The sequence below is a fragment of the Podarcis cretensis genome (assembly GCF_951804945.1).
Source record: "Podarcis cretensis genome assembly, chromosome: 13".
Classification (NCBI taxonomy): domain Eukaryota; kingdom Metazoa; phylum Chordata; class Lepidosauria; order Squamata; family Lacertidae; genus Podarcis; species Podarcis cretensis.
This window is the reverse complement of record NC_137182.1, coordinates 36877465-36905211: the sequence shown is the minus strand read 5'-3', so window position 1 is coordinate 36905211 and position 27747 is coordinate 36877465. Positions and strand designations below refer to the sequence as shown.

The window sequence follows — 27747 nt, the reverse complement described above, 5'->3', positions numbered from 1 at the left end:
CTTTTCCAGGGAGTCTTCTCTTCTCATGAGGTGGCCAAAGTATTGGAGCCTCAGCTTCAGGACCTGTCCTTCCAGTGAGTACTCAGGGCTGATTTCCTTAAGAATGGATACGTTTGATCTTCTTGCAGTCCATGGGACTGCATTGGATTAGACCAACTCTAATTTCCCTGGACCACGAGGACCGTAGCTCAGTTTTACAGCACCAGCTAAAGGTCCCAAGTAGCATCCCTGGCATTTCTAGGTAGGGCTGAGAGAGAACCGTGCCCCGAATCCTGGAGAGCCTCTGCCAGTCAGTGTAGGCCGTACTAAACTTGATGGACCAATGGTCTGACTCAGTATAAGACATCTTATACTCAGAGGCGGAGCAAGTGGGGGTGCTAGCTCCACCCCATCCCTACCCACTATGGGCGCCATGTGGCATGCCCTGTCCCTAGCCCCTATGGGCAGTTCGCCCCACCCCTGGGCACATAGCCCCAGGTACCCGAGAGACTTCCTCCGCCACTGCTTATACTGCTCCTAACCCTTCTAGGCTTGGATCAGCTGGCATTGCATCTGTGCTTAGTTGCTGACCTGTGCTGTTTTGTGCCCGATTTTCCATGGCCGGCACACCAAACCTGTTCCAACACCTTCACCTTACTTGTTGCGCCTGAGATTGTGTTCCAGAAATTATTGTGACTATAACAGGAAATGTGATGGGGGGGGGGCAGCCGAGAGAACTACTTGAGAAGACGGAATGGCCTGGTCCTATGGTTCCTGTATCAGTGACTCACACAGGAACCAATAAAACCGTTAAGCCAGTTTAAATCTGCAGAGCGGATCACACCCACTCGCTTAACGGGGACGGAGTTTCGTGATCTGGTCGGATGCCGTGACCAAAATCCAATACGTCCATTTGATTATCCCCTAGCTGATTAACGGCAGGAAGGCTCATCAGTCGGGGCCCAGATTGTCTGTCCCATTGCCGGCTAGTTCTTCGCTTCCCAGCTAGACGGTGCCAAATATTCTTCTTGACCCCACACTCGAGCAGAAGGATTGTCCCGCAATCAAAGCCAGGGCAGTCTCAAGGAAAACCTTTCTAGCCAACCCACCACCACCCAGTAGTATCTCAGCATTTATTCCATTTGGACAGAGAACGAAAAGAGGGTTCCTTTAAGGGAGGGTGTATTGAGGAAGTACTCCTGCCAAGTAGGCTGCCTGCTGAGCTTTGCTATTGAGTCTGTTGGCTGTGTCATTCCATACAGCTCACAAGCAGGGTTCTTGACACAGGCCTCCGGCTGGGTTTCCCCCAGTCACCCAGGAAGAGAGAGGGGAATCAGGAGGTCATGGTGCCCTTAAGGGGACAGCCAGTGCTATTTTTCTAGGATAAGAGATACCAGAACTTACCCTGAGCACCTACCTCATTCTCATTCCTTAGAAGTCTATTTCTGACAATGGGCAAAGAAAAGAAGTCAAGTTGGCAACTGATGGAGTAGCTGGCACTCTCAAGAGGCCATATTTGGCTCCAGGGCTGCCAGCAGCAAACCCAGTTCATTGCCTGAGCCAATGTTTGTGAAGTGTTTTGAAATCTTGAAATGCACCACATAGGAGAAACTCCATTATTGTTGTTGTTATTGTCATTTCTCTCTCACCTGATTAAATAAATCTCAGTTAATCTTATATTTAATCAGATTAATCCATTAGCCAGTCAATTAAATTCACATGCATTTGTATATGGGAGGAAAAATATTTCTGAAGCAAAAAAACATACTTTGTTTTCAGATAAGAGGTCAGATCTAGATTCCCAACATAGAGTAGTCCCACTGACTTCAATGGGCCTGCTTTCAGTAGGATGGGAATATGGAACCATCCCTACATATGCTCTTCTGTTGTAGAGGCTTTCCGTCTTACCTGTGAGAAAAAGGATGAGGCCTGCTGTTATTGTTAAGTACGGTAATTGTATTTAAAAATAGTGCATTTTTAAAATAAAAAAATGCTACCTGATTAAACAGGGGCACATTTTTAGTAAATTGAAAGTCTTGCTAATTGATTAATCTACCTGGTTCATCTATTCATTTTTGTTGTTATTCTTGTTGTTGTCTGGGTCAAAGGGGGTGCCCTCCAGATTGGCCTGTGCTCCAGCCCCTCTCTGTTCTGAAGTGGAAGAACAAAGTTTTATTTCCATCCAAATTAACTTTTTGTTTTCTCCCCTCTCCCCCCTCTCCTCTTGAGACGAAACAAGGGGCTTTGGGAGTTGCCCCGGAAATGACTAACCATGTGGAGGTCCCCATGGCGGATGGGCCCCACATCAGCTTGGAAGAGTTGCCAAAACCTTGCCTGGATAAATACTGTGGGTGGCTGATGCGAAACCTGCTGCTGACCCTCACCATCGTTGGTAAGATCTATCATCTATCATCTATCATCTATCTATCTATCTATCTATCTATCTATCTATCTATCTCATCTATCTATCATGACTTATGAACCACTTTTTTAAAAAATCAATCAATCTCTAAGCAGTGCACATAAAAGAGGATAGTTATCCATAAAATACAGATAAAAATCAACAAAATTTGAAAGCAACTATAGACAATGGGCTTACGTGTTGGGATGGACTTGCTGGTGCTGAAACTGTAAAACTGCAGGTGCTACACACTTAGAGATTGCTTTATCATAGGTATGAAATGCAGATTATCTGGCACTTGTGAAAGTGCAAGCTCGATCCCTCAAGTAAACTAGTCCCAAGCTGTTAATTGGTAAGATGACGCAGAGCCTCCATCTAAGAACAACCTCCTTAGTCTCTGTTTACCCCTTTCTGTCTCTCTGCAGTTCTTCATGCATGAAGTAACTTCCACCTTCCTTTAAGTCCTTATAGGCAGGGGTGACATCTGTTCTAGGTTCTGTGCAGCATCTAGCACAGTCTGCAAATGACAAATAGTAGTAGTGCGATAGGCAGATCAGCAAAGCAGTGGTCGGGAACTGACGGGCTGTGACTGAAATCTGGCCTAGAAATATCTGCCAGTTGGCCCATTAGATTAAAACAACCTTTCTAACTGTATCCATTCTCTTCAAAACCAGATGTTCCCATAGGAAGGGGCAGTTTCCAAAACAGACGTGTGTGTGTCTCTGTGTGCGCCCCCATGTGCTTAAGTTTTGGCACTCTGCCTTCTCTGTCCCAGATCTGGAATTCTGCCAATATGGCGTTTACAGTGATATGACGGAGGAGAGGATGCCCTCTTGCTAGCCTCTATCCTTATTTGAACCATCAACTGATCTACTTGCCCCACTGCTCTAGGGTGGATCTACACTGCTCATAGGGTGGATCTACACATGGGGGGGGACACTTTAAGTCAAAAATTAAATCGTTATAACAAAAGAAAAAACACTGTGGAAAATTGCTTAGAAATTTGTTTTGCTCTCTGGCACCATCTGGTGTTGCATGTTTATAACGCATTCAAAACGCTGTTTCTTGACGAATGTAGCTGAGTCCATAGATTATTGTAGCTGGAAGGGCCTTTGAAGGTCATTAGCTCAACACCCCCTGGCTGTTGCTAGAAGACCACTACCGCATTTGCTTCAGAGCATGTAAAGAAAGAGAACCCACCATCTTCCAAGGCAGCTAGTCCCTCTGTGAAACAGCTTGTATCATCTTGAAGTTCTTCTTAAGCTTCAGTTAAAATCCTTTCTCTTATAATTAGAAGCTCTTGTTCAAAGCCTCACCCTCACTAGAGCTACAGAAAACAGGTGTGCTGCATCATCGTCCTGTGTGGTAGCCTTTCGAGTACAGTGGATAAGTACTTAATTCGTTCCAGAGGTCCGTTCTTAACCTGAAACTGTTCTTAACCTGAAGCAACACTTTAGCTAATGGGGCCTCCTGCTGCTGCCGCGCCGCTGCTGCGTGATTTCTGTTCTCATCCTGAAGCAAAGTTCTGAGGCACTATTTCTGGGTTAGCAGAGTGTGTAACCTGAAGCGTATGTAACCTGAAGCGTATATAACCCGATGTACCACTGTACTGGAAGATAGCTATCCGATCACTTCTTAATTGTCTCTTTCTTCTCTGCGAACAATAACAACCCCACTCAGAGCTGTCTCCCATCCTGTGTTGCAGGTTGTGAGCTGATCCCTTGTCTTGTTACATATGCAGCACACCTGATCTGCAAGGCACTTGAGCCAGTGCAATTAGTTTAGGGTCCCTCCAGAGATGTCCTTTTTATGATTTGTGCTCAGGAGGATGCTATCGGAGGAGTCACTTGCAATTGCACTTTCAATACCATTCAAAAGGTTTAAAGAGGTCACACCGCTGCATTTCCAGTCCATAACTTCCTGCTGAAATCCTGTAACTTTTTATACCACAAACATCCTGCTTTATTTTTACCCCAGTTTGGTTCCACTACAGCCCCTCCTGATAGCAATAACGAGGTAGCCTTGGAGAAGCATCACGGAATAAATGAAAGCAGAATAAACCCACCGCTGATGCAGTATTCTTGTGTTAAGAACATGTGGCAGGCTATATCCACAATGAAACACCCGTCTGGGTTGAAGCTTAGGTGTGGAGAACAATGTCGTACAACATTCCCAGAAACAAATCAGAAGGGATGCTCAATAAGTAGCTATCATCTGAACTCCCTGAAAACTTTGTGCAAACCAATGAGGATAAACTTTCAGTCAACATTACATTAAGCAAATTATACCTACACTCATTTTCCTTATTGTAAAAAGTCTGATGGGGGGAGGGGATGAATGGTTCCAGAAAGACTTTGTGATTGTTCTAGAATTACCTCTCTGACCCCCCCCCAAGCCATCCATAAATAAAGAAAGAAATAAATGAAGCAAGCAAGCAAGCTGTCTGTCAATGAGGCTACTTTTTCCTTTTAAAAAGACCCATCTGGGTAGTAACTTTCCATAGCCCCTCATCTAATCTCCTATCTCTGGGCAACCTGCCATATCTTGCAGCCGTACACACACCCTTTCGTCGCCCTGCAGCATGGCTGGCTTCTTGGCCCTGGATGACCTCTTCAGGGATAGGCAGAGGGCAGAGGAGCTGAAGAAAAAGGACCCGTTTCTTAGACGTGGAGGAGGAAAAGGGGGTGGAATTGACGTATGAACAGGACCCATAAAACAAGGAGGGAAGCTTTCAAAGTGTGCGCTATCTGAGATACTCTCACTGCGTGTATTGCTATCAAGTTCAAGTTCTGTTGTGTGCAGCAGTACGCAAGCACCCACAGATCTCTTTGTCTGTTCTTCGTTGGCTGCAAACACACAAGCTTGTGTACCTTTGAACAGTAGCTTAATAACTGGTTTATTTCCTCCACTGGATGCATTCCCTGCCCTTCCTCACGAATGAGCACAGGACAGCTAACAATATAAAACAATACAGACAACATCATAGCTCAGCTGGTTAGAGTGTGGTGCTGACGACCCCAAGGTTGCAGGCTCGATCCCTGTATGGGACAGCTGCATATTCCTGCATTGCAAGGGGTTGGACTAGATGATCCTCATTGTCCCCTTCCAACTCTAGGATTCTATGGTTCTATGGAATACAATCAATCAATTCTTTATTCCAGTCCAAATCTATGAAAAACAATGATGGAAAGATGCTTTGAAAAAGGAAGAGAAGATCAACATTATCAGCCCCACAGTTATTCTCTTTCTGGCTCCTTCCTTCCTTCCTTCCTTCCTTCCTTCCTTCCTTGACATCTTCATAATATTTTGGCACTTTCTTGATCTCCTGCCCTCAGGCAGAAGATATAAAAGCATGATTAGTCGCACCAACAGGGTAAAGAACAGCTTCTTTCCTGGGCTGTTAGGCTGCTGAGTGAAAAGATAACAACAGGGCAACTGGCTTTTGGGTTTGGTGGGTGTGCGTCAGTAAATGAGGGGAATTAAGACTAAGAGAGCTGAGTGCTCGTGTAATCTCACTGTATACAAGTTGTACAAGTGACAATAAAATATTTCAAAATTCAAATAAGCACATAAGCACATAAGAGGAGCGGTGCTGGATCAGGCTAATGGCCTGTCATGTGCAGCACACTCTTCTCACAGTGGCTAACCAAATGCCCAAGCTGAACATGAGCACAGCAGCACTCTGCTCACCTGTGATCCTCACCAACTGGTATTCAGAGGCTTCATTGCTACTGACAGTGGAGGGAGACTATAGCCATCACGGCTAGTAGCCATGGCTAGGTTAAAAAGGTAAAGGGACCGCTGACCATTAGGTCCAGTCGTGACCGACTCTGGGGTTGCGGCGCTCATCTCGCTTTATTGGCCGAGGGAGCCGGCGTACAGCTTCCGGGTCATGTGGCCAGCATGACTAAGCCGCTTCTGGCGAACCAGAGCAGCGCACGGAAACGCCGTTTACCTTCCCGCCAGAGTGGTACCTATTTATCTACTTGCACTTTGACGTGCTTTCAAACTGCTACGTGGGCAGGAGCAGGGACCAAACAACGGGAGCTCACCCCATTGCGGGGATTTAAACCACCGACCTTCTGATCAGCAAGTCCTAGGCTCTGTGGTTTAACCCACAGCGCCACACACCCGCGTCCCTTTTACGGCTAGGTTGGTCCTCCACAAATTTGACTAATCCTCTTTCGAAACCACCCCAAAGTTGGTAGCCATTGCTGGCTCTCGTGGAAAGGGATGATTCCACAGTTCAACTATACATCGCATGTGACCAATATCTGTATGGTTAACTTGTCATTCTCTCAAATCGCCGTACAGATTCAAACAGGAAAAAACGCACACACTCCATCTAGCCATCCAGTCTCGTAGCACAGGGTAAAAGGCCAGGATTTCATTAGTCTCTCATTGTTTCTTTTACGTCATTGCCCTGGAGAAAGAAAATTAAACAGGGTCTAATCCCTGTAGCTTCACCCAAGGCCCCCACCCCACCCTCCCTGCGTCCACTGACAGCTCCTAATCAGCTTGAAGGAGAGGGCGAAAGGGTCCAGAGGACACCAGCATCTCATGCGCTGAGAAAAAGGGAACAGGGAGCTTTGTGCCACAGAGCAAAATGCCAGCAGAGCTGGCCGTGTGCGTGTGTGAAAGAGAGGGAGATCTTGTTTTGAGTTACTGTCGCACTTCTCCAAATATTGCAGTGCAGGTAATGTGTGCAAAAATGGATCATATTAGGGGGATTTATTATTATTATTATTATTATTATTATTATTATTCAAAAATGTGTGTATTAGAAGATAAAAATGCTGATATTGTCATCAAGATATTTTTTTTGGGGGGGGGGTAGAAATTAAAAAACTGATGTGGAAATCTGGCGAGCCGAATTTAAGATTGGAAACTGGAGAAACCGAAACACGCAGATTAGGTCATCTGACTGAGGTGGTATTTAGAGGAGTCCAAGGAGAGGGGGGTTTTTCCCCATGAAGGAGGCTCAGGCATGAGTCTTGCCCTCTGAAGCTGTTAAGAGCAGTCTGCAATCTCAATAACCAAAGGAAAGTGCTTGACAGCTATGTTGGGGTTCTTCATTTCCAGCTCTGCTTCTCATGACCAGCCCTGGACTGATAACACAATAAAACATTTGCTGCTCCAAACCTCATAAATGGCTTTACACAGGAGGCTGAAGCCTTATATCACTTGATTCTGGCAATTGTACACACTGGCCTTTATTCATATATTTTTTACAGGATACCTGCATGTGCATAATACCACACCATGTGCGATATATGGTTCAAAATGCAGACCCTTGATAATCTCAGCTTCTGTTGCTGTTGCTATTTGAGCAAGTTCCTAGCTCTCAGCACTGTTGAAAAATGTTTGTGGGAAATGCAAACAATGTCTAGAACAAAATGCTTTTGCATTATGCATTCATAACACCCTTCCCTATTTGGATTCCTCTGTCGCCCCTCACCTCTCCTAATCGTGGCTAAAATAATTTTTCATGCACCCTTGCCAAACCTCTAGACGTAGTTCAAAATAAAACCTACACCTCTGGACCAGTTTCTCTGATTTATACAGTTCGTTTTGAATGTCGTTTCATTGGACAAGAGAACCCATGGGTTTCAATGCAACAATAACAATGAAAAGACCTCCAGTAAGTTTAATAAGGGGGGTCTCTGCAGCACTGGATATAATAAGTAGGATCAGGAGAGGGTTGGTTTATTGCCCTTCCTTCCCTCCCAGCTGTCCTGACTTTGCCCTGGCAGTATCCAGCAATTTTTATCCTGGATCTTTTCCCAGCGAGGATTCGGGGGCGTGAACCCCTGTAGCCTGGCTTTACTCCAAGTAGGACACTGACTCTGTAAACAGATCCCATGAAAAGATCCTGTTTTCACCAAACGGTTTAGAAATCGGTATCATCATGATCCTGCCCCGAATGCTTGAATTTAGCACACCCACACAGCATCTAGAGCAGCAGTTCGGCTTTGCGTGGGGGGCGGTATCTGTGCACTACAGTCGCAAGCCAGTTTCAGATAGTTTTGCAAACTGAACGGACCGCTTTCTGTCCTGTGCATTTAATGGCAGCTGGATGTGCCAATTTTAGCATGTGGCAAGTGGCCATTCAGGAATCCTGGCACTCATTTCCATTAAACCTCCCACACACACACCCAGTTGTCACCCCACACACCCAACACTCAGTCAGCATTCCATGACGACTGAGCACGCTCAGCCCTAATTGTTATTATTATTTATTTCATGACATTCATACACCACTTGATTGTAAACAACAACCTCAAAGTGGTTTACTAAAGATAAAACAGTAAAACCAAGAAACAAATCACAATTATACTTTTAAACATTCAAAAGTTAAAACCCTAAAACAGATGGAAATTACCTTGCTGAATTTGGTGGGACTTGGATAGCTCAGTTGGCTAGAGCGTGGTGCTGACAACGCCAAAGTTGCAGATTCGGTCCCTATATGGGACAGCTGCATATTCCTGGGGTTGGACTAGATGATCCTCAGGGTCCCTTCCAACTCCACAATTCTATGATTCCTCCCAGGTAAGTGTTTAATGGGACAGTGGTCTTAGACTCTGACATAATGCATTTATCAGGGTGTCCATCTTTAGAGATTATTATTATTATTAATGATTAGCTTTCTGAGGGAAAGCCTCCGCGCTCCATTGGCTCCACCCCCTGGCACAGCCCAAGTCCCAGCCTGTATCCACTCTTGCCAAATCAGGATGCAAGCTAGGATCCAGTTCATGATAGATTGGGGGGGGGGGGCGAGGCTTCTGACACACACACACACACACACACCACCTATCAGGAAGGGCATGGCAGTTCCAGTTCCCACATCAGGGCCCCAGTGAAGCCTCTGCCATCCCTCAATGCCGCCGCACCAAGAGGGGTGAGCGGACATGTGGTAAATGGGGTCTGTGGTAAATGAAAGACCTACATTGGCTCCCAGTACGTTTCCGAGCACAATTCAAAGTGTTGGTGTTGACCTTTAAAGCCCTAAACAGCCTCGGTCCAGTATACCTGAAGGAGCGTCTCCACCCCCATCATTCTGCCCAGACACTGAGGTCCAGCGCTGAGGGCCTTCTGGCGCTTCCCTCACTTCAAGAAGCCAAGTTACAGGGAACCAGCCAGAGGGCCTTCTCGGTAGTGGCACCCGCTCAGTGGAACACCTTCCCACCAGATGTACCAGACTTTTAGAAGACATCTGAAGGCAGCCCTGTTTAGGGAAGCTTTTAATGTTTAATAGGTTATTGTATTTTAATATTCTGTTGGAAGCTGCCCAGAGTGGCTGGGGAAACCCAGCCAGATGGGCGGGGTATAAATAAATTATTATTATTATTATTATTATTATTATTATTATTATTATTATTATTATTATTTTATGGTCACAGGAATTACTTTATTTACTTCTCTGTCCTGCTACATTTGGGAGAACCCTCCTTTTCATTAGGCTCCATGGGACCTTGGACATCTGCCCCAAAGCCCAACCCTCGTGCTACCACTGATAAAGGACCCCCTGTTGATAAAGAGCCTAGTCCTGCTCTCAACCTGGTGACAGCTACTTCTGAAATATCCTGGGACCTTCTCTTTTTCCTCTTCGTTTCAGGAGTGATTTTGGGATCTCTGTTTGGAGGTCTCCTGAGGTTGCTCCCACCTCTCGACAGCGACCTGATCATGCTGATTTCTTTTCCTGGGGACATCCTTATGCGCATGTTGAAAATGCTGATCTTGCCTCTTGTGATATCCAGTCTCATTTCAGGTGAGAGGGGGAGGGGGAGAAATGGCTCCAGATCTCAAACCTCAGAAGTGGGGCGCTAGCCTCTGTATAGCTTAGCTGGCCTTCCAAGAGATTGGCTTTTCGCTGAAAGGAACAAGGAACAAATTGTGAAACTGTGGGGGAAATGGCACCCAAGGTGAGTTCATAAGAGCCCCCCGTGCCTTGAAAGAATGTAAGAGAGGGTTGTGGGAAAGGTTGGAAGGATCGGTCAATTTCATTTCTCTCCGTTTCTCCTTTTCCCAGTCTTAAATTCAGTTCTCCACACTTCTGCAATCATGAAAAATCATCAGGAATTTAGAGCAAATTTATCCTAACAAGCACATTTTTATAAGCACTTTTGACTGGCAAACATATTTTTGCAAGCAATTTCCCCTAATTTAATGCATTTTTGTATGTTATATTTGTAGGAGGAAAATATCAGTCCCTGTGATCCCTGTGTGAGTTAAATAACAAAAGAATCAGCTGGGTGCCCAGACTGAAAACACAGGGTCACTCTCCAGCAGGCGGGAGCACCCAGGAGTAGAGTTTAAGCTCACAAAAGTCAAGCAGCAGTATAGCATTAGGAATATAGGTTGTTAGACCTTTTTATCCTGTTTAGTTGCATACAGCACTTCACCCATTTTCTACTCCTCTTGCAATGATCAGAGCACACACTGTTAAGTAAGTTTTAAATGTTTTACTTACAAAATGCTCCAAAGGTCAGATTCATGCATTTATCCTAGTAGCAGCAAGGTGAACACAGGCAGAATACTCTTGGGTAGAAAATACAGAAAGCTTAAAATATGTGTTCTAAGCTTGCAGTTTGCTTAGACACATCATCCTTGGTCAGTTAAATGGCATGGAAAGAGTGAGAGGAAGAGAAGCTGCTTCACTTCCTACCTCATGGAAGTGAGGGGGCATGGCTTAGCTGAGTATAGGAACAGAACTCTCCAGTCTTAATCCTGTTGTGCACTAAATAGCATTCATGCATAGTTATGTCCAACTGCACCATCATCACTAATATGTTCATTTTTATACACACACTCTGCCCTATATATGAATTTTTGTAGACACTGGTTGGAGAACCGCATTGCTAAATCTGAATAAGTGTGAATTTTGTAGGACAGCTGTGTTTTGATTCACATATTATTTCGTAAATATACGTCTTTAAAATGTGAACTGAATTAAACTCCTCCCCCATCCCTAGTTGTGGGAGACCAGCCCCTATCACTATCAACACATGCAGTGAACATGCCACCTGATCTGTGCATTTGACTGGTGTGTGAAGGGGCTCTACATGTCAGCTAGGTTAAGGTGTCAGGCAGTGACTGGCCCAAGGTTTCTCAGTGAGCTTCATGGCCAAGTGGGGATTCAAACTCTGGTCTCCCACGTCCTAATCTGACATTGTAACCACCACGCTGGCTCTCTCCTTGACCAGGTCTTTGTACACCTCTCTTTGCCAATAAGAGATGTGTGTTAGAAACCCCAATTTGTTCTACATCAGATGCAGATTTGTTATTGTATTGTATGCGCATTAGGTAAAGGTAAAGGGACCCCTGACCATTAGGTCCAGTCGTGGCCGACTCTGGGGTTGCGGCGTTCATCTCACTTTATTGGCCGAGGGAGCCGGCGTACAGCTTCCGGGTCATGTGGCCAGCCTGACTAAGCCGCTTCTGGCGAACCAGAGCAGCGTGTGGAAACACCGTTTACCTCCCCGCCAGAGCGGTACCTATTTATCTACTTGCACTTGGCGTGCTTTCGAACTGCTAGGTTGGCAGGAGCTGGGACTGAGCAACGGGAGCTCATCCTGTTGCGGGGATTCGAACCACCGACCTTCTTATCAGCAAGCCCTAGGCTCTGTGATTTAACCCACAGCGCCACCCGCGTCCCCTGTATGCTCATTATCTCAGTGCAAACGGCACTTCCATACGCTCTGGCACTCGTGTTCCGTGTGCCAGAAGCAGTTTAGTCATGCTGGCCACGTGACCTGGAAAGCTGTCTGCGGACAAACACCGGCTCCTTTGGCCTGAAAGCGGGGATGAGCGCCACACCCCATAATCAAATCTGACTGGACTTAATCATCAGGAGTCCTTTACCTTTAGCTATCCCAGTGTATGGCTCATCATGAGCAGCAGAAGGAAGCTGGTCCCACTCCCTGAGACACCATTCTGCAACTGCCTCCTCTCCTTCCAACTATTATTTTCTTTGTGACTCTCTGTTTGGTCTGTCCACCTCTTACGTAGTTCCATGGAGGATGGGCTTAGGCAGGGTGGCCTCTCTCCATCCCTTGACCCCGTAACCTCTTGTGATGTGTTTTGTGGGCAGGTCTGGCCGGCCTCGATGCCAAATCCAGCGGGCGCATGGGCACTCGCGCCATGGTTTATTACATGTCCACCACTGTGGTGGCAGCCATATTGGGCGTCATTCTGGTCTTGTCTATCCACCCCGGCAACCCAAAACTCAAGAAATCCCCCACGGTGATGACTAGGAATGAGGAGGTCTCCAGTCTGGACGCTTTTCTGGACTTGATCAGGAACCTGTTCCCCGAAAACCTGGTCCAAGCCTGTTTCCAGCAGGTAACGCAAGTAGCAAATGTATGGATCAGGGAGGCAAAGGCCGGCAGGGCCTGGGACAGTGGTTTGGCAGTGGTTGGTTGCTTCCAAACCGCCCTCTCCACCTACCATGCCGCCTTTTTCTCACACAGATCCAAACCGTCTCAACGAAGATCCCTGTGCCCCCGGTTGTGGTCCGTAAGGAAAACGTGAGTCAGATAGTCCACGCCAGTGGGTCAGTGCTCAACACCACCATCACGGAGGTCAACGTGGGTCCCAGCACCGTGACCCAGAAGCAGCTGGAGTTCAAGGCTGGAATGAACGTTTTGGGTGAGACTTTGGTCAAGAGCAAAAGTGGAAGAGCTTGGCAGAGACCAGGAGCAAATATGGAGGGTGCTGTGGACAAACAACTCACGCAGTCATAGCCACACCACGTGGAATCATTTTTAAATTTCAAAACTATATATGCATGCTTTTAGAATGTCCTCCGTCATGAATGCTATTCATGCAGCAGAATGAAGTGGTAGAAGCCTGAGATGGTGGGAATTAAGGACCGTACCACTGCAGGCTGCAGGTAGAGGATGGCATTTTATTCCCCAGGGGGGAAACTCCCTGCCAAAACCACACAAACAAGAGGAGCAGGGTGGACCCAGGACATCAGCAGGAAAGGTTTGGTCTCAACCTTCTCTTTGCTGTGAGTGCTTTCTGCTTTAGGTTGTTTCTTTATAATATGGGAGCATTCACAACTGTGATCTCCCCTCTACTGTCTGAAATGGTTCTGCCCATTCTACCACCTAGGAATTTGGACACCATCCTCTACACGTGTAGACAAGGCCTTGGATATTTGTGTTTTAATTGTGTGGTTTTTAAAGTTGTGCCCCCTCCCCCCAAAAAACCCCACTGTTAATTGGGCAGTACATTGATTCAAAAACAAATAAATAAAATAGGGGAGGAGTAGAAAAGCAGAGAAGAAATTGAATTTGGCACATTAATACTTAATCCTTTTTTTGGCCTTCAAAAGGCATTGGTTAAGACTCGTTTTTACATGTTTTACACGTTTTTCAAACTCAATGTTATTTCAACATTTCAGATTTGAAATTTGAAATTTACAAACTCAACATTGTTTTGACATTTCCGTTTTCAATTTTGAAATTTAGCATTTTTAATAATAAACATAAATTAAGCACACCTCTCCTCCTCCTACCTGCATCTGGTGTGCAGGTGAGAGATGAGAGGTAGGTGGGTTTGTGTGTTTTAAACTGTTCATTCAGCGTCCTCTATTGGGGAGACAGAGCACAGGGTTGGCGAGAGATCCCTCCTTCTCTCTGATCCCCCCTTTCTCTCCTCACCCCCCTCCCTTGCAGGTTTGATTGGCTTCTTCATTGCCTTTGGCATTTGCATGGGGAAGATGGGCGAGCAGGCTAAGCCCATGGCCGACTTCTTCAACATCCTCAACGAGATCATCATGAAGCTGGTCTCTATGATCATGTGGTAAGAGAGACTCATATACAGATATGCAACCTAGAGATTCATTTCTTTTTAAAAAAAAAATCAATGCCAGTTTCCTTGTAAGTATGGAAGCAAGAACTACAGCCCTGTTGGTTTATTGCTGTTGTTTTTTGCCATCAGAGACAGCAACAGCAAAATCATTATTTGAATGCTGAGCCTTACATAGCCAAAATAGCATTATTTAAGTGTAAGAGGGAGGTAATGTTGTTGTTGTTTAGTTGTTTAGTCGTGTCCGACTCTTCGTGACCCCATAGACCAGAGCACGCCAGGCACTCCTGTCTTCCACTGCCTCCCACAGTTTGGTCAAACTCATGCTGGTAGCCTCGAGAACACTGTCCGACCATCTCATCCTCTGTCGTCCCCTTCTCCTTGTGCCCTCCATCTTTCCCAGCATCAGGGTCTTTTCCAGGGAGTCAAGTCTTCTCATGAGGTGGCCAAAGTATTGGAGCCTCAGCTTCACGATCTGTCCTTCCAGTGAGCACTCAGGGCTGATCTCCTTCAGAATGGAGAGGTTTGTTCTTCTTGCAGTCCATGGGACTCTCAAGAGTCTCCTCCAGCACCATAATTCAAAAGCATCAATTCTTAGATGATCAGCCTTCTTTGTGGTCCAGCTCTCACTTGGGAAACCCTAGCTTTAGCTATACTATAGTTAAGAGGGAGGTAATAGCAGATTTTAAAAAGCTTGGGTGGAGACTCCTAAAATAAAAAGTGAGTGTGCCCATTGGCCACAGAACACTGAGCAGCATCTGATTGGCTTGAGGGAAACCATCCAGGGTGTGGGAGAGGGATTAGTCTGGAATGGAGTGCCCTGCAAAGGGCATGGCTGGCTGGAACCCTAAAGGAGAAGACCTCCACAAAGAAGTGTTGAGTTGCAGGTCTCACTTGTACCTGGTTATTTCCAAACATAGAAGTCGAGTAGGCTGTGCCAGGCACCCAGAAAGTGCTTGTCTTTAAAGCAGGTGTTGAAAGCTTCTAAAGCAGCGTTTCTCAACCTGTGGGTCCCCAAATGTTGTTGGACTACAACTCCCATCATTCCTAGCCAGCATGACCAGTGGTCAGGGATGATGGGAGTTGCAGTCCAACAACATGGTTGAGAAACACTGTAAAGGCAGTGATCAAATAATGGGGTGGGGGTTAGGGGACCCTTTTTGAAACACACTCAAACTAACCACTAATTCCCTCTCCCCCCGCCCTTCCACTAATGGGGCCATCATGAAAGATAGGGAGGCCCGGGTCCCTCTGACTCCTGCCCCCCTATTAATTCGAGCACCACCCAGATGTAGAAATGAGCTCCTGTATCTCCATGTACAACTCCCCCATGTGGTGAGAGCTGGGATGGGGTGTCGACTAGAGGAACATGTGAAGCAACAAAGGATTCCCAGGGGTTGAAGTGGCCCCACCTGTCCAGCCTAGCCATCAAGGCTTCCTACTCTGGATAGGATTCTACCTGAGCAATGGTGCTTCTCTCACTGCCTCCTCAGCAGCCTGACTCATCTTGGCTTCCCTCCTCTCCTGCTTCTGTCCCTGCTCTGATTCTGGACTGCTCTCTGCCACAGACTCTTCCTGCTCACTAAACCCTGTTGCTTCCTCAGCTTCCAACTCATCCCAGTCTTCTCCCTTTGACCACTCGTCGTCGCCCCACCATTAATCCCCTGGCTCTGAGCCTTTTTCCCTCAGGGGGCTCCCCAGCTGGTGCCTCCCCCCATTCCTCTGTGTCTAGCCAGTCCATGACAATGGCCATACCTGTTTCCTGTGGGAGGGAGTTCCGTAGTCTATCTGTGTGCTGCTCATTCGGCTGCTGCGATAGCATCTGCCAGTCTTCTGAACGTCCCCTTCCTCAATGTAGGTACTCTCCGTTTGGCATCGCTTCCCTCATCTGCGGCAAGATTGCCGGTATCAAAGACCTGGAGATGGTGGCCCGTCAGCTGGGCATGTACATGGTGACGGTCATTGTGGGGCTGGTCATCCACGGTGCCATGGTGCTGCCCCTCATCTTCTTCGTCATCACGCGCCAGAACCCCTTCCTTTTCTACGCTGGCATCTTCCAGGCCTGGATTACGGCTCTTGGCACAGCCTCCAGGTACGGGCAGCTCTCGCATGGCTTCCTTTTTAGCAGACACTGTTTATGTGGTGATGGACATTTCATTTATCTGCTCACTTGGGAAAATTTATAGACCACATAATTATTATTATTTTAAAAAAACAAACCTCTATGTGGTTTACATAAAATAGTATTTATCTTTTTTTAAAAAATACTTACCAGTTAAGCATATTGTTAATTTACGAACTTGGGTGTATGTTGGCACGTGGTTTATGGAACATGTTCAGGGTGCGTGTGTATATATAGTTGTTTGTTATTTATTTATTTACAGCCTTTATAGGGAAGCTTAGGGAAGCTTTTAATGTTTGATGTTTTATTGTATTTTTAATATTCTGTTGGGTGCCGCCCAGAGTGGCTGGGGAAACCCAGTCAGATGGGCGGGGTATACATAATAAAATTATTATTATTATTATTATTATTATTCCTCATGGAGTGTTTTCAGTCCCAGAGCAAGGGGGAAAAGTTAATGCAAATGTACAGAGAAAAATAGTATACAAAAATTTCAAAAAGACATATAAACAGGACCAAGAGACAACTAAGAAATTCTGTCATACGCTAAACGAGCAGAATTACAAGAACGTAAGTTGGCATTTCCAATTTAACGAAATATGGGCCTCAAGGTCAGCAGGCAGTGATGGGCGGGTGGGTTGCTGGCCTCCCCCATTTCTCTTCTTGCCAGGCAGCGTTCAGGGTGGAAATCCTCAGGATCAAATTCCTCTCTTTGGAGAGAGAGGAGCAGCCAACCTCAGCAGCGGCCATGTTACTCAAATTAAGTATGGATTGGGCCTTTAGGATTGTCAGCTACAGGGTGTGTAAACAATGCGTCCAGATACGGGTGAATGAGGAGGTAGGGGAGTTTTGGAGAAATTACATATTGACATGCAGCTTTTAAAATCACTTTTCCCTACGTCCCTGCTACCCCTGCCGCCTCCTTTGCATGCCAGCGCCGGGACGCTGCCTGTCACTTTCCGCTGCCTTGAGGAGAACTTGAAAATCGACAAGCGGGTGACCCGCTTTGTGCTGCCCATTGGGGCCACCATAAACATGGACGGCACCGCTCTCTATGAGGCTGTGGCAGCCATCTTCATTGCACAGATGAACAGCATACACTTAGATGGCGGACAGATCGCAACAGTCAGGTGAGGTGACTTGGTAGGCCTGTGTCCCCCCCCCCCATGAGCTGGCTGGTGCCCAGGTCAAACGTAACTCACCCCAAGGGCAGGAGAGTCGATCTCATTTCACATACAAAATTGCCCGCTTATTAAGCGGTTTGGCAGCCTTCAGAAAAGTAGTAGTGGCAGGGCCTTTTTGGTTGTGGCACCCGATTGTGGAATTCCCTCCAGCAAAGATTTGTATAGCTTCTTTGCTACGGGGTTTTCGTACTTGAGCCATTAAAGCTAGCACTGTACCAAAGTATTTGTCCAAGACTTTTCCCACAGTTTTGGTGGGCAAAAACATCCCCAAATGTTCTTACCATGTCAGACCACTGGTCTATTTAGCCCTCTTTCAGACCGGGGTCTCTCCCAGCCCTACCTGTGGATGCAGAGGATCGAACCTGGGACCTTCTGCATGCCAAGCAGGTGCTCGGCCCCCTGAGCTACAGCTGCCTTCTGCTTATTTTAATAATTGCTTTGTTTACTTGTTTTAAATTTTACAAGCTGCTTTGATGCTCTGCAGCCTATAAATGTGAACGAACACCTCATTTCTCTCCTTTTCTGTTCCCACAGCCTAACAGCCACATTGGCTAGTGTAGGGGCAGCCAGTATACCCAGTGCGGGGCTGGTCACCATGCTTTTAATCCTGACAGCCGTGGGACTCCCGACCCAGGACATCAGCCTCCTCATTGCTGTGGACTGGCTACTGTGAGTGACGTCAAGGGCAGGGGTTTGGTCTGGGAAGGCGGTAGTGGAGTGTGGTCAAACCACGACATCAATGTCCCCCTTCAGGGTCATTAAAAAACACCAACCCACAACACGTCTGAGAGACAGTGCAGTATAGCGGTTAGTGTGTTGGACTAGGACCCTGGGTGACCAGGGTCCATAATCCCCACTCAGCTGTGAAGCTCTCATTTGGCGACCTTGAACCACTCACAGCCTCTTAGCCTAACATACCTTCCAAGGTTGTTGTGCAAATAAAATGGGAAGGGGAAGAACCTCATCCATTGCCTTTTTATCTCCTCAGGCATTAATTTGTTTATTTATTTTTAGAAAAATGTGTGGAATTTGCATATGTTAATTTATACCTATAGAGGCAAATTTAGAGTTCTGAGCAAATTAAGATTGTCTCGGTAGCTGCGTCTCATGGGAACCATGCTCTGAAGCATGCCAGCATTTATAAATTTTAAATTTATTGCTGTACATTGTTTTAAATGTTTGTTTTCTTTCTGGGATTGTACCCCCAAGTGTGTTTTATAAGCTGGTCTCCGACCGTAATAAATTATCTATCTATCTATGCCAGCGGCCCTGTAAGTAAAGGGTCCCTGCAGACAGGTGGGTTTATTCTTTAACAATAAGGGTGCCTTTGTGGTGGATTTATTCTGCAGGACCACCCACCCCACCCGACATCCTTTTTATTACTAATTCATCCGGATTTGCACTCGTGATGCCATTGGGGCAGTCACACACAATCCCACTTTCAGTACCGTTCACACCTGCAAAAGAGAGAAAAAGCAAAGGAAAAAAATGAACTTTGCACTTTCTGAAACAATATGAGAACAAGAACCGCCATCCTTCTCAGTTTTCACTCACCTGAATTCTGCAATGCAGTTTTCCAATCAAACAAAGTTTACAAAAAAGCATATATTAGGGGAAAGAGTGCATGAAAAAGACTATCAGTAAAGATCACATACCCCCCAAAAATGCATTATATTAGGAGAAAATGCCTGCAAAAATGTGTGCATTAGTTAAAACAGTTTACAAACGTGTTTATTAGGGGAAAATTTGCATTAAAACGCCGCTCAAATTTTCATTTCAAATAGCTGGAGAAATGTAGAGAACTGAATTTAAGATTGCAAAAGGGAGAAACCATGAAAACCGAAACTGACAGATCCTTCTAGTCCTATGTACAACTCTCGACATTTAGTGATGTACACATCTGAATGTGGCCCTGAAACCACTGGGAAGCCTAGTTTTCAAGGCAGGCCTGTACAGAACTTGTCTGAGGCCTGGGGTGGGATTCTTGTTCTAGGCATGACAGGCCTGAGAGGCCCCCGGTGGACCCCATGACTGGCTCAGCCCTCCGAGGCCTGGGACAAGGGCAGCTGGCCCAGGCCTGGCCCAAGGAAGTACGAGGCAACATGATGTGGTCTTTTCTGTGAAGCAGCTCCTTCAAGAGAGGTCTTCTCTTCCTGGTAGGCTGTCCAACGGACAGAAAGCTCCAGCGATGGCAAAACATAATGACCACACATGCAAGCAGATAGGTGGGAAGCAAGGACAATGGAAGGGTGGGAAGTGAAGGCAATGGTAGGCCTTGACCAGGTCACTTTAACCCAGGCTTCCTCAACCTCAGTCCTCCAGTTGTTTTGAAACTACAATTCCCATCATCCCTGACCACTGGTCCTGCTAGCTAGGGATCATGGGAGTTGTAGGCCAAAAACATCTGGAGGGCCAAGGTTGAAGACGCCTGCTCTAACCCCCTCCTCCCTTTTTTCCTCCCTCCTCCTTGCAGGGACCGCATGAGGACCTCCATCAATGTGGTAGGCGACTCCTTTGGTGCCGGCATCGTCCATTTCCTCTCCCAGAAAGAGTTGGCGCTCATTGATGGAAGGGGGGAGGAGCTTGAGACAGACCCCACTACCCTTAAGCTGCAGGCTCTGGCCAATCACCAGGAGGGCTCCATCGGGTCTGGCTACACCGTCTTGCCCAGCCAGGACGAGGAAGAGGTGAGGAAGAGAACGTTCCTGGTGAATGTTCAGTGGGCCTGGGAGAAGCCGACAGTCACTGGGGACATAAGAACATCTGGACATGAGACCAGGCACAATGGTAAAGGTAAAGGGTAAAGGGACCCCTGACCATTAGGTCCAGTCGTGGCCAACTCTGGGGTTGCAGCGCTCATCTCGCTTTATTGGCCGAGGGAGCCGGCGTCATGTGGCCGGCATGACTAAGCCGCTTCTGGCAAACCAGAGCAGCGCACAGAAACGCCGTTTACCTTCCTGCCGGAGTGGTACCTATTTATCTACTTGCACTTGGACGTGCTTTCGAACTGCTAGGTTGGCAGGAGCAGGGACCGAGCAACGGGAGCTCACCCTGTCACGGGGATTCGAACCGCCGACCTTCTGATCAGCAAGTCCTAGGCGCTGTGGTTTAACCCACAGCACCACCCGCATCCCTTAGGCACAATGGTCATGGGCACAATGGTATTGGGCTTCTATTCTCATGCCTACTGTGTCTGTATGTAATAGGGAACCATTGTGGCACTGAGGGCCAGATCCAGATTCAGAGCAGGGCCTTTATAGTGCTGGCCTCTTTGGTTTTGAATCCCATCTCTGGGTAAATCCACAGTGCAAAGGGCTTTGCTGGCCCGGCACTCAGCATTTTGAGAAGCCTCAAGCATAAGGCTAGCAATACGATTCTTTCTGCCATTCCCACCAGCTGAGGGGATAAGGAGGAACCTGCATCCACAGGGACCTCTGCGTACGAGAGAAGTCCCTCTCGCAGCAAATGTCTGCTAAAAGCAGCTTCCTCCCCACTCCCTGCATGCCTGGAAAAATAAAACGGGGCTGTTTGCTTTCACTAAAGTGAGGCAGGAAGGTCTCTTTTTAATAGTGACAGCAGCTCCAATGAAAAGCAGAGCCTTCAAAGAGATAGGTTTGTAAAGGGGCACAGAATCATAGAATCATAGAATCATAGAGTTGGAAGAGACCACAAGGGCCATCGAGTCCAACCCCCTGCCAAGCAGGAAACACCATCAGAGCACTCCTGACATATGGTTGTCAAGCCTCTGCTTAAAGACCTCCGAAGAAGGAGACTCCACCACACTCCTTGGCAGCAAATTCTACTGTCGAACAGCTCTTACTGTCAGGAAGTTCTTCCTAATATTTAGGTGGAATCTTCTTTCTTGTAGTTTGGATCCATTGCTCCATGTCCGCTTCTCTGGAGCAGCAGAAAACAACCTTTCTCCCTCCTCTATGTGACATCCTTTTATATATTTGAACATGGCTATCATATCACCCCTTAACCTCCTCTTCTCCAGGCTAAACATGCCCAGCTCCCTTAGCCGTTCCTCATAAGGCATCATTTCCAGGCCTTTGACCATTTTGGTTGCCCTCCTCTGGACACGTTCTAGTTTGTCAGTGTCCTTCTTGAACTGTGGTGCCCAGAACTGGACACAGTACTCCAGGTGAGGTCTGACCAGAGCAGAATACAGTGGCACTATTACTTCCCTTGATTTAGATGCTATACTCCTACTGATGCAGCCCAGAATTGCATTGGCTTTTTTAGCTGCCGCGTCATACTGTTGGCTCATGTCAAGTTTGTGGTCAACCAAGACTCCTAGATCCTTTTCACATGTACTGCTCTCAAGCCAGGTGTCACCCATCTTGTATTTGTGCCTCTCATTTTTTTTGCCCAAGTGCAATACTTTACATTTCTCCCTGTTAAAATTCATCTTGTTTCTTTTGGCCCAGTTCTCTAATCTGTCAAGGTTGTTTTGAAGAGTGATCCTGTCTTCTGGGGTGTTAGCCACCCCTCCCAGTTTGGTGTCATCTGCAGATTTGATCAGGATGCCCTTGAGTCCATCATCCAAGTCGTTGATAAAGATGTTGAATAAGACCGGGCCCAAGACAGAACCCAATGCACCCCACTAGTCACTCTTCTCCAAGATGAAGAGGAACCATTGATGAGCACCCTTTGGGTTTGGTCAGTCAGCCAGTTACAAATCCACTGAGTGGTAGCATAGTCAAGACCGCATTTTACCAGCTTCTTTACAAGAATATCATGGGGCACCTTGTCAAATGCCTTGCTGAAATCAAGGTAGGCTACATCCACTGCGTTCCCTTCATCTACCAGGGTTGTAATTCTGTCAAAAAACGAGATCAGGTTAGTCTGACATGACTTATTTTTCAGAAATCCATGCTGACTATTGGTGATCACAGCATTCCTTTCTAGGTGCTCACAGACTGTTTGCTTAATGATCTGCTCCAGAATCTTCCCTGGTATTGATGTCAGACTGACTGGGCGGTAATTATTTGGGTCCTCTCTTTCCCCCTTTTTGAAAATAGGGACAACATTTGCCCTCCTCCAGTCTGCCGGGACTTCGCCTGTTCTCCAGGAATTCTCAAAGATGACTGCCAGTGGTTCTGAGATCACATCTGCCAGTTCTTTTAATATTCTTGGATGCAGTTCATCTGGCCCTGGAGACTTGAATACATCTAAACTAGCCAAGTATTCTTGTACTATCTCCTTAGTTATTCTGGGCTGTGTTTCCTCTGCTGAATCATTTGCTCCAAATTCTTCAGGTCGGGCATTGTTTTCTTTATCGGAGAAGACTGAGGCAAAGAAGGCATTGAGGAGTTCAGCCCTTTCTGTGTCCCGTTTGCATTTCACCATCTTCTCCTCTGAGTGACCCCACTGTTTCTTTGTTCTTCCTTTTGCTACGAACATACCCATAAAAGCCTTTTTTGTTGCTTTTAACCTCACTAGCAAGCCTGAGTTCATTCTGTGCTTTAGCTTTTCTGACTTTGTGTCTACACGTGCTGGCTATTTGTTTGAATTCCTCTTTGGTGGTTTCCCCCCTTTTCCGTTTTTTGTACACATCTTTTTTTAATCTTAACTCAGTTAAAAGTTCTTTAGATAGCCACCCTGGCTTCTTTAGGCACCTTCCATGTTTCCGTCTCATTGGTATTGCCTGAAGTTGTGCTTTTACTATCTCCCACTTAACAAACTCCCAGCCATCATGAACTCCCTTTCCTTTTAGTATTACTGTCCATGGGATCTCACCCAGCACTTCCCTAAGTTTTATGAAAGCTCTAAGCTTTAATTTTGTTCGATTTTTTCTTAATACATCTTGTTCACACATGCTGTGATCCTCTGGGAGTGAGTGCGCCTGAGTGAACAAACCCAGCGAGTCCTATTGGTGCTCACTTTTGCATCGTGGAAAGAAAAAAAGTCTTTCCCTTTGCTTCAACCTACTGCCTTGATTATAGCGGGTGGCCCCTGAATACCTGCTTTTGAGAAGGGGCAAATCACTTTTTCCTCTTCACTATTTTCATCCCTGTGTATCTCTGTGGCCCTTTCTACGTGGTTGCATTCCAACTCCCATCCTCCCTGGTCATGTTGGTTGTGGCTGATGGGAGTTGGCGCCCAACAACATTCAGAAGTCCACAGGCTCCCCAATCCTGCTGTACATGATCTCCCAAACCTCTTAGTATGCTGCGTTTCCTGCCTTCTCCACCCTCTTTTTCTCTAAACTAAGATGTTTGCTGTAAGCCTTTATTCACAAGGAAGATAATCTTTGAGCCCCGGTGACCTACCTTTCTGTTGTTACCTGTAACTCTGAGCTAAGACTTGATTGAGCCAGGGATCAGGAACGTTGTCTGGATTTAGCCGTGGGGCGTGTGAAGTAAAGTGAACCCCTGGGCATGTGCAAAGTTAATTTCTTTCATCACTTCTGTGTTGCAAGTTAAAGTCACGCAGTGGCATTCCTTTCTGTTCCAAAATGGGCTTTAGCTCCAGCGCCTTTTCAGAAAAAAGTATAATCGTGAAAGTCCTGCTGCATGCAAATCCAGCTAATTAGATAAACTTTTCCTGATTTGCAATATTGAGGGCAGGATCTGAATTTGCTTGCTGCTTGGCAGAGACTCCTGCTTGTTTTAAGAAGTCCAAGCCAGTTCAGGGGAGAGAATTCAACAGGTATTTTGCTCTTCCCCGCATTATTGTGCTTGCATTGCTTTGCTGTGCTCCCTGCCATGCAGATGTTCCTAGCACAGGAGCTTCTGCGAAGGAAAAGCCCCCGGAATCCTTGTTTGCTGATCAAAGGGATTTAGAGAGATTTCAGCACAGAAGTCTAGACACCAAACAAACACACTCACACATGCCCAGATAATAAATAATAATCCAACCCCCCCCCCCGTTTTTTCTGCTTCCAGCTTCCAGAAAAAATGGATGCGGCGTCACAGTATAGTGAGAAGGATGAGGAGGAGCCTGATGAAGAGGAGGAAGAGAAGAAAAAGGAAGAAGAATAAGCACCTTTCCCCCCACTCACTTCACACACAAACATACACACACACTGGTAGATGCTGCCAGCATCAGCAACACAGATGGGGGTGGGAGGAATGGCAGGGGCCCCCAAACTGATTTGATAATTATCTTTATGAATATTGTACCCAATGGAAGGCTGGTCCATTCAGGTGCGTGGGTCAACTGCCCCACCCATCTCATTCTGCCTTCAGCCTGCCCCTACCCCAACACTTGTCTTCCTGCTTAACAACCAGTCCAGGAGGAGCCACTGCCTGTCCGTTTCCTCCTCTTTCTTCTCACTGTTGCCCTTTGTATAACTCAGCAGGAGAAGGATGGGAGACAGGGACAAAACTAGAATTAGTTGGCTCCGCCCGCCATTGGCTCTATGGCGCCACCTACTGTTGGGCTCCCTGCCTTCCGCCCAACCAGTCCCAAGGAGCACTAGTTCCACAGTTCATACCTGAACCCGCTTTCTGCAGCAACCTCAGCTGTGAATGAGAGATACCTGGATAACTTAAACAGCCACACACAGAGAGACACAGCTGCTGTATCTACGCATTGTCTTGTACGTGTGTGTGTACACATATACATAGACTTGTATATTTTTTTGCACATACCTTTTGTAGATTGCTTGGGGGTGGGGAGAGGGGATCAATTTTTCTTACACAGCCACATTCCACCCTTGAGATTCTCATAGGATATAGAAATCTGCCTTATACCAAGTCAGATTGTTTTGCCCATCTAGCCCCATCTAGCCTGCTCTGACTGGCAGCTGCTCTCCAGAGTCTCCAGCCGAGAACAGTCTTTCCTATCACTTCCTACCTGTTCATGTTAACTAGAGAGGTCAGGGACAGAGCTTTCCACCTTCTACACTCAAAGCATGTGCTCTGCCACTGAGGTTTGCACCCCAATTCCCTTCACATGCATCTATCTATTCATTCACCTTCAGAGACCGAGCGTGTGATTTGGAGCTTCTGGGCTCTGCCATGAACCGAGGCAAGCCTTGTTGTTTCCCCTCTCCCATCTGTAAAATGGAAATAATAATTCTGGGCCAATTTTGCAGGATCGTATTGTGAGCTTTATGCAGAGAATGTAAGTGAAGCGCTTTGAGCACTTTGGGGAAAAATACTATATAAATACTAAGTATTATTACTTTTATTATCTTCATGCATATCCACACTCCCTCTCACAGAGCGTCATAGACATTTAGCACCCTAGAGTGGAATAGCCCCATTGGATCAGTTCCACCCTGTCCCACAACAGGGTAAAATTCACATATATACCAAATGCCTGTCTTTCCTCCTCTGGAAAACTTCCAGCAAATAACACTTCATACATGCTTTGGGCAACTTCTGTCATTGCCAAAACTGCCCTCGTAAATGAGGAAATCTTATCCTCTTCTAGTTTCTTCAGGTATTTTTCAGGCCTCCATTGCCTCACAATCATTACCTCCTTCATTGACCGTGAGAGCTCTATATAACCTTCCTGCCTCTGTTAAAAACAACACCCAATGCCAAATGATCTATTGACAATCTGTTGCTTTATTCTCCGCACTGGGTAAATTTTAGTCTAGGAATCTTCTGCTAGTTTGCTGATTTTTTAACTAAAGAGGTTTCCTAATCCCAAACAGCTATGTAACTGAGACCTAAGGTTGGGCAAGCAGCTCTTGCAAGGCCTTGGAGAGATCTGAGCTATTCAGAAGCTCAGATTCGATAAAGTTATACTTATTAACTTGCAGAAGAGCTGAACTCTGTTTCCATGTTCTCAGCTCAGCTCCCAAGGTGTGTATACACCTTAATGAACCCATTATGAAACTGAACAGAACAGAGGCAAGGTTGGGTCGTATCTGAAAGTAGTAGACAGGCTGGTCAATCTGTGGAAAGAGCAGTCTTCTCAGTGGGTTTTGGCCAGGATCTGTCCCACTTTGTTCCCACAAGTGCTTTACCGTTTTGCCCACAGTCTGAAAGGTAAGCAATCCCTCCCCCATCTTAACTGCTCTGCAGACAGCACACTGGGAATCGCCCTGCATGTTTCTCTTAAAAAGAGGGTACAAAAACTGGTGCATATGCAACAATGCCAACTCGACCAAACGTTTCTGGAGTAATTCTGAATTCCTTTCCTGTCCAATAACTGCGGCTTTGCCATTCACTATTTTGCAATGCCTTCTGGCTCTTACAGCAATAACCCCAACTGGGGGTGGTGAAATGTTAAAAAAAAAGTGGGGAATCTTTGACAGGTGTCCCAGTGGTAAAGGAATACATTTGCTCCTTGTTCCCACCTCTACCCTACAGCAACCGGAAGTGCATTTTGGAGAGAGCCTGGCCTAACCTTTGCACATCTGACTACTGCAGGGCAGTCGGGGGGAAGCAAGCACAATGGGAATGCTCAGGCCAGGGGGCAGAAGGAACATCAGCTGCACTGGTTCTGAGCTACAGGAAAGAGAGCTGTACCTATCTCAGGGGAGGTGGAAGAGAGAGACAGAGAGACAGAACAGATTGAAGAGAGATGGGGAGGGAGGGAAAGGAGACGCCGTCTGTCTGTCGGGCTTAAGAAGCCGAAAGCCAGGAATTTAATCAATGTCTGGGGACTGGCCGGAGGAGATGACGCAGAGCAAGGCTTCGTCAGTATGGATTCAGCTAGCTGGCCTAATCCAGCACAATGGCTGAGCCGTGGCTCCCCCCCCCCCCCCACCTAGCAGTCTGGCGAAAAGGGGAGTGAGATTTTGTGTGTACGCACAATGGACCGAAATGTATATTTTGTGCGTGTGCATTTTTTGAAATATCAGATTGAGGTTATGCAAGGTCATGCAATACATTTACTTTCAAATTACTTGGTTAGCCCATGGTTAAAGGTTAAGGAACTTTACACATCGGGCTTCTTGCGGTTTAACTCTCCCACCCCTTGTCAGGAGCAGACCTCAGATTTCCCCACCAGGCAAGGATGGGATATTTGACCCCATGTTGCCATCTGGTGTTTAGCTTGAGAGTTACACCTTTTCCCTGGGTTTATTTTGGCAAGACTATGGTCAGTCACACGCCACAAATGGTTGTTATAGGGTAAGGTTGCCAACTGACTAGAAAAGCAACAGCAGATCTAGACAGGCCTGCTCACGTGCTTTTACCAGCAGACTGGAGGTGCCGCAATCAGCTGGTGAGGCTTCTCACATCATGGATATAAGCCATATCGCCCGATGTCGACAAATCAAGCTTATTTCAGAGAAATTGCCATTGCAGCTGATGGCAGCATAAGCAACAAAGTCTTGGGGC

At 46.5% G+C, this 27747-nt stretch overlaps 1 protein-coding gene and 1 long non-coding RNA gene across 5 annotated transcripts in view; one reads left to right on the top strand and one right to left on the bottom strand.

The window, feature by feature from the left end:
- Positions 1 to 25221, top strand: part of LOC307201374 (excitatory amino acid transporter 2-like) — a 31452-nt gene extending 6231 nt beyond the window's left edge. For 3 of the 4 annotated variants that reach the window (XM_079950526.1, XM_079950528.1, XM_079950527.1), the window contains 10 exons: positions 2209 to 2371; positions 9996 to 10148; positions 12471 to 12721; positions 12850 to 13027; positions 14062 to 14188; positions 16053 to 16286; positions 17252 to 17446; positions 18035 to 18169; positions 19974 to 20187; positions 24391 to 25221. In XM_079950526.1, coding sequence (XP_079806652.1) covers positions 2209 to 2371; positions 9996 to 10148; positions 12471 to 12721; positions 12850 to 13027; positions 14062 to 14188; positions 16053 to 16286; positions 17252 to 17446; positions 18035 to 18169; positions 19974 to 20187; positions 24391 to 24486 — 1746 coding nt within the window. In that variant the 3' untranslated portion in view covers positions 24487 to 25221. Of the gene's footprint in view, positions 1 to 2208; positions 2372 to 9152; positions 9294 to 9995; positions 10149 to 12470; positions 12722 to 12849; positions 13028 to 14061; positions 14189 to 16052; positions 16287 to 17251; positions 17447 to 18034; positions 18170 to 19973; positions 20188 to 24390 lie in introns of those variants that run through there. The other variant, XM_079950529.1, reaches the window with a different exon arrangement.
- Positions 1225 to 6163, bottom strand: LOC307201407. Its single transcript, XR_013832705.1, has 3 exons — positions 6071 to 6163; positions 2579 to 2897; positions 1225 to 1887 (listed from the first exon to the last, which is right to left on the bottom strand). It is a non-coding gene; the product is annotated as an uncharacterized lncRNA (long non-coding RNA).
- Positions 25222 to 27747: the final 2526 nt, after the last annotated feature.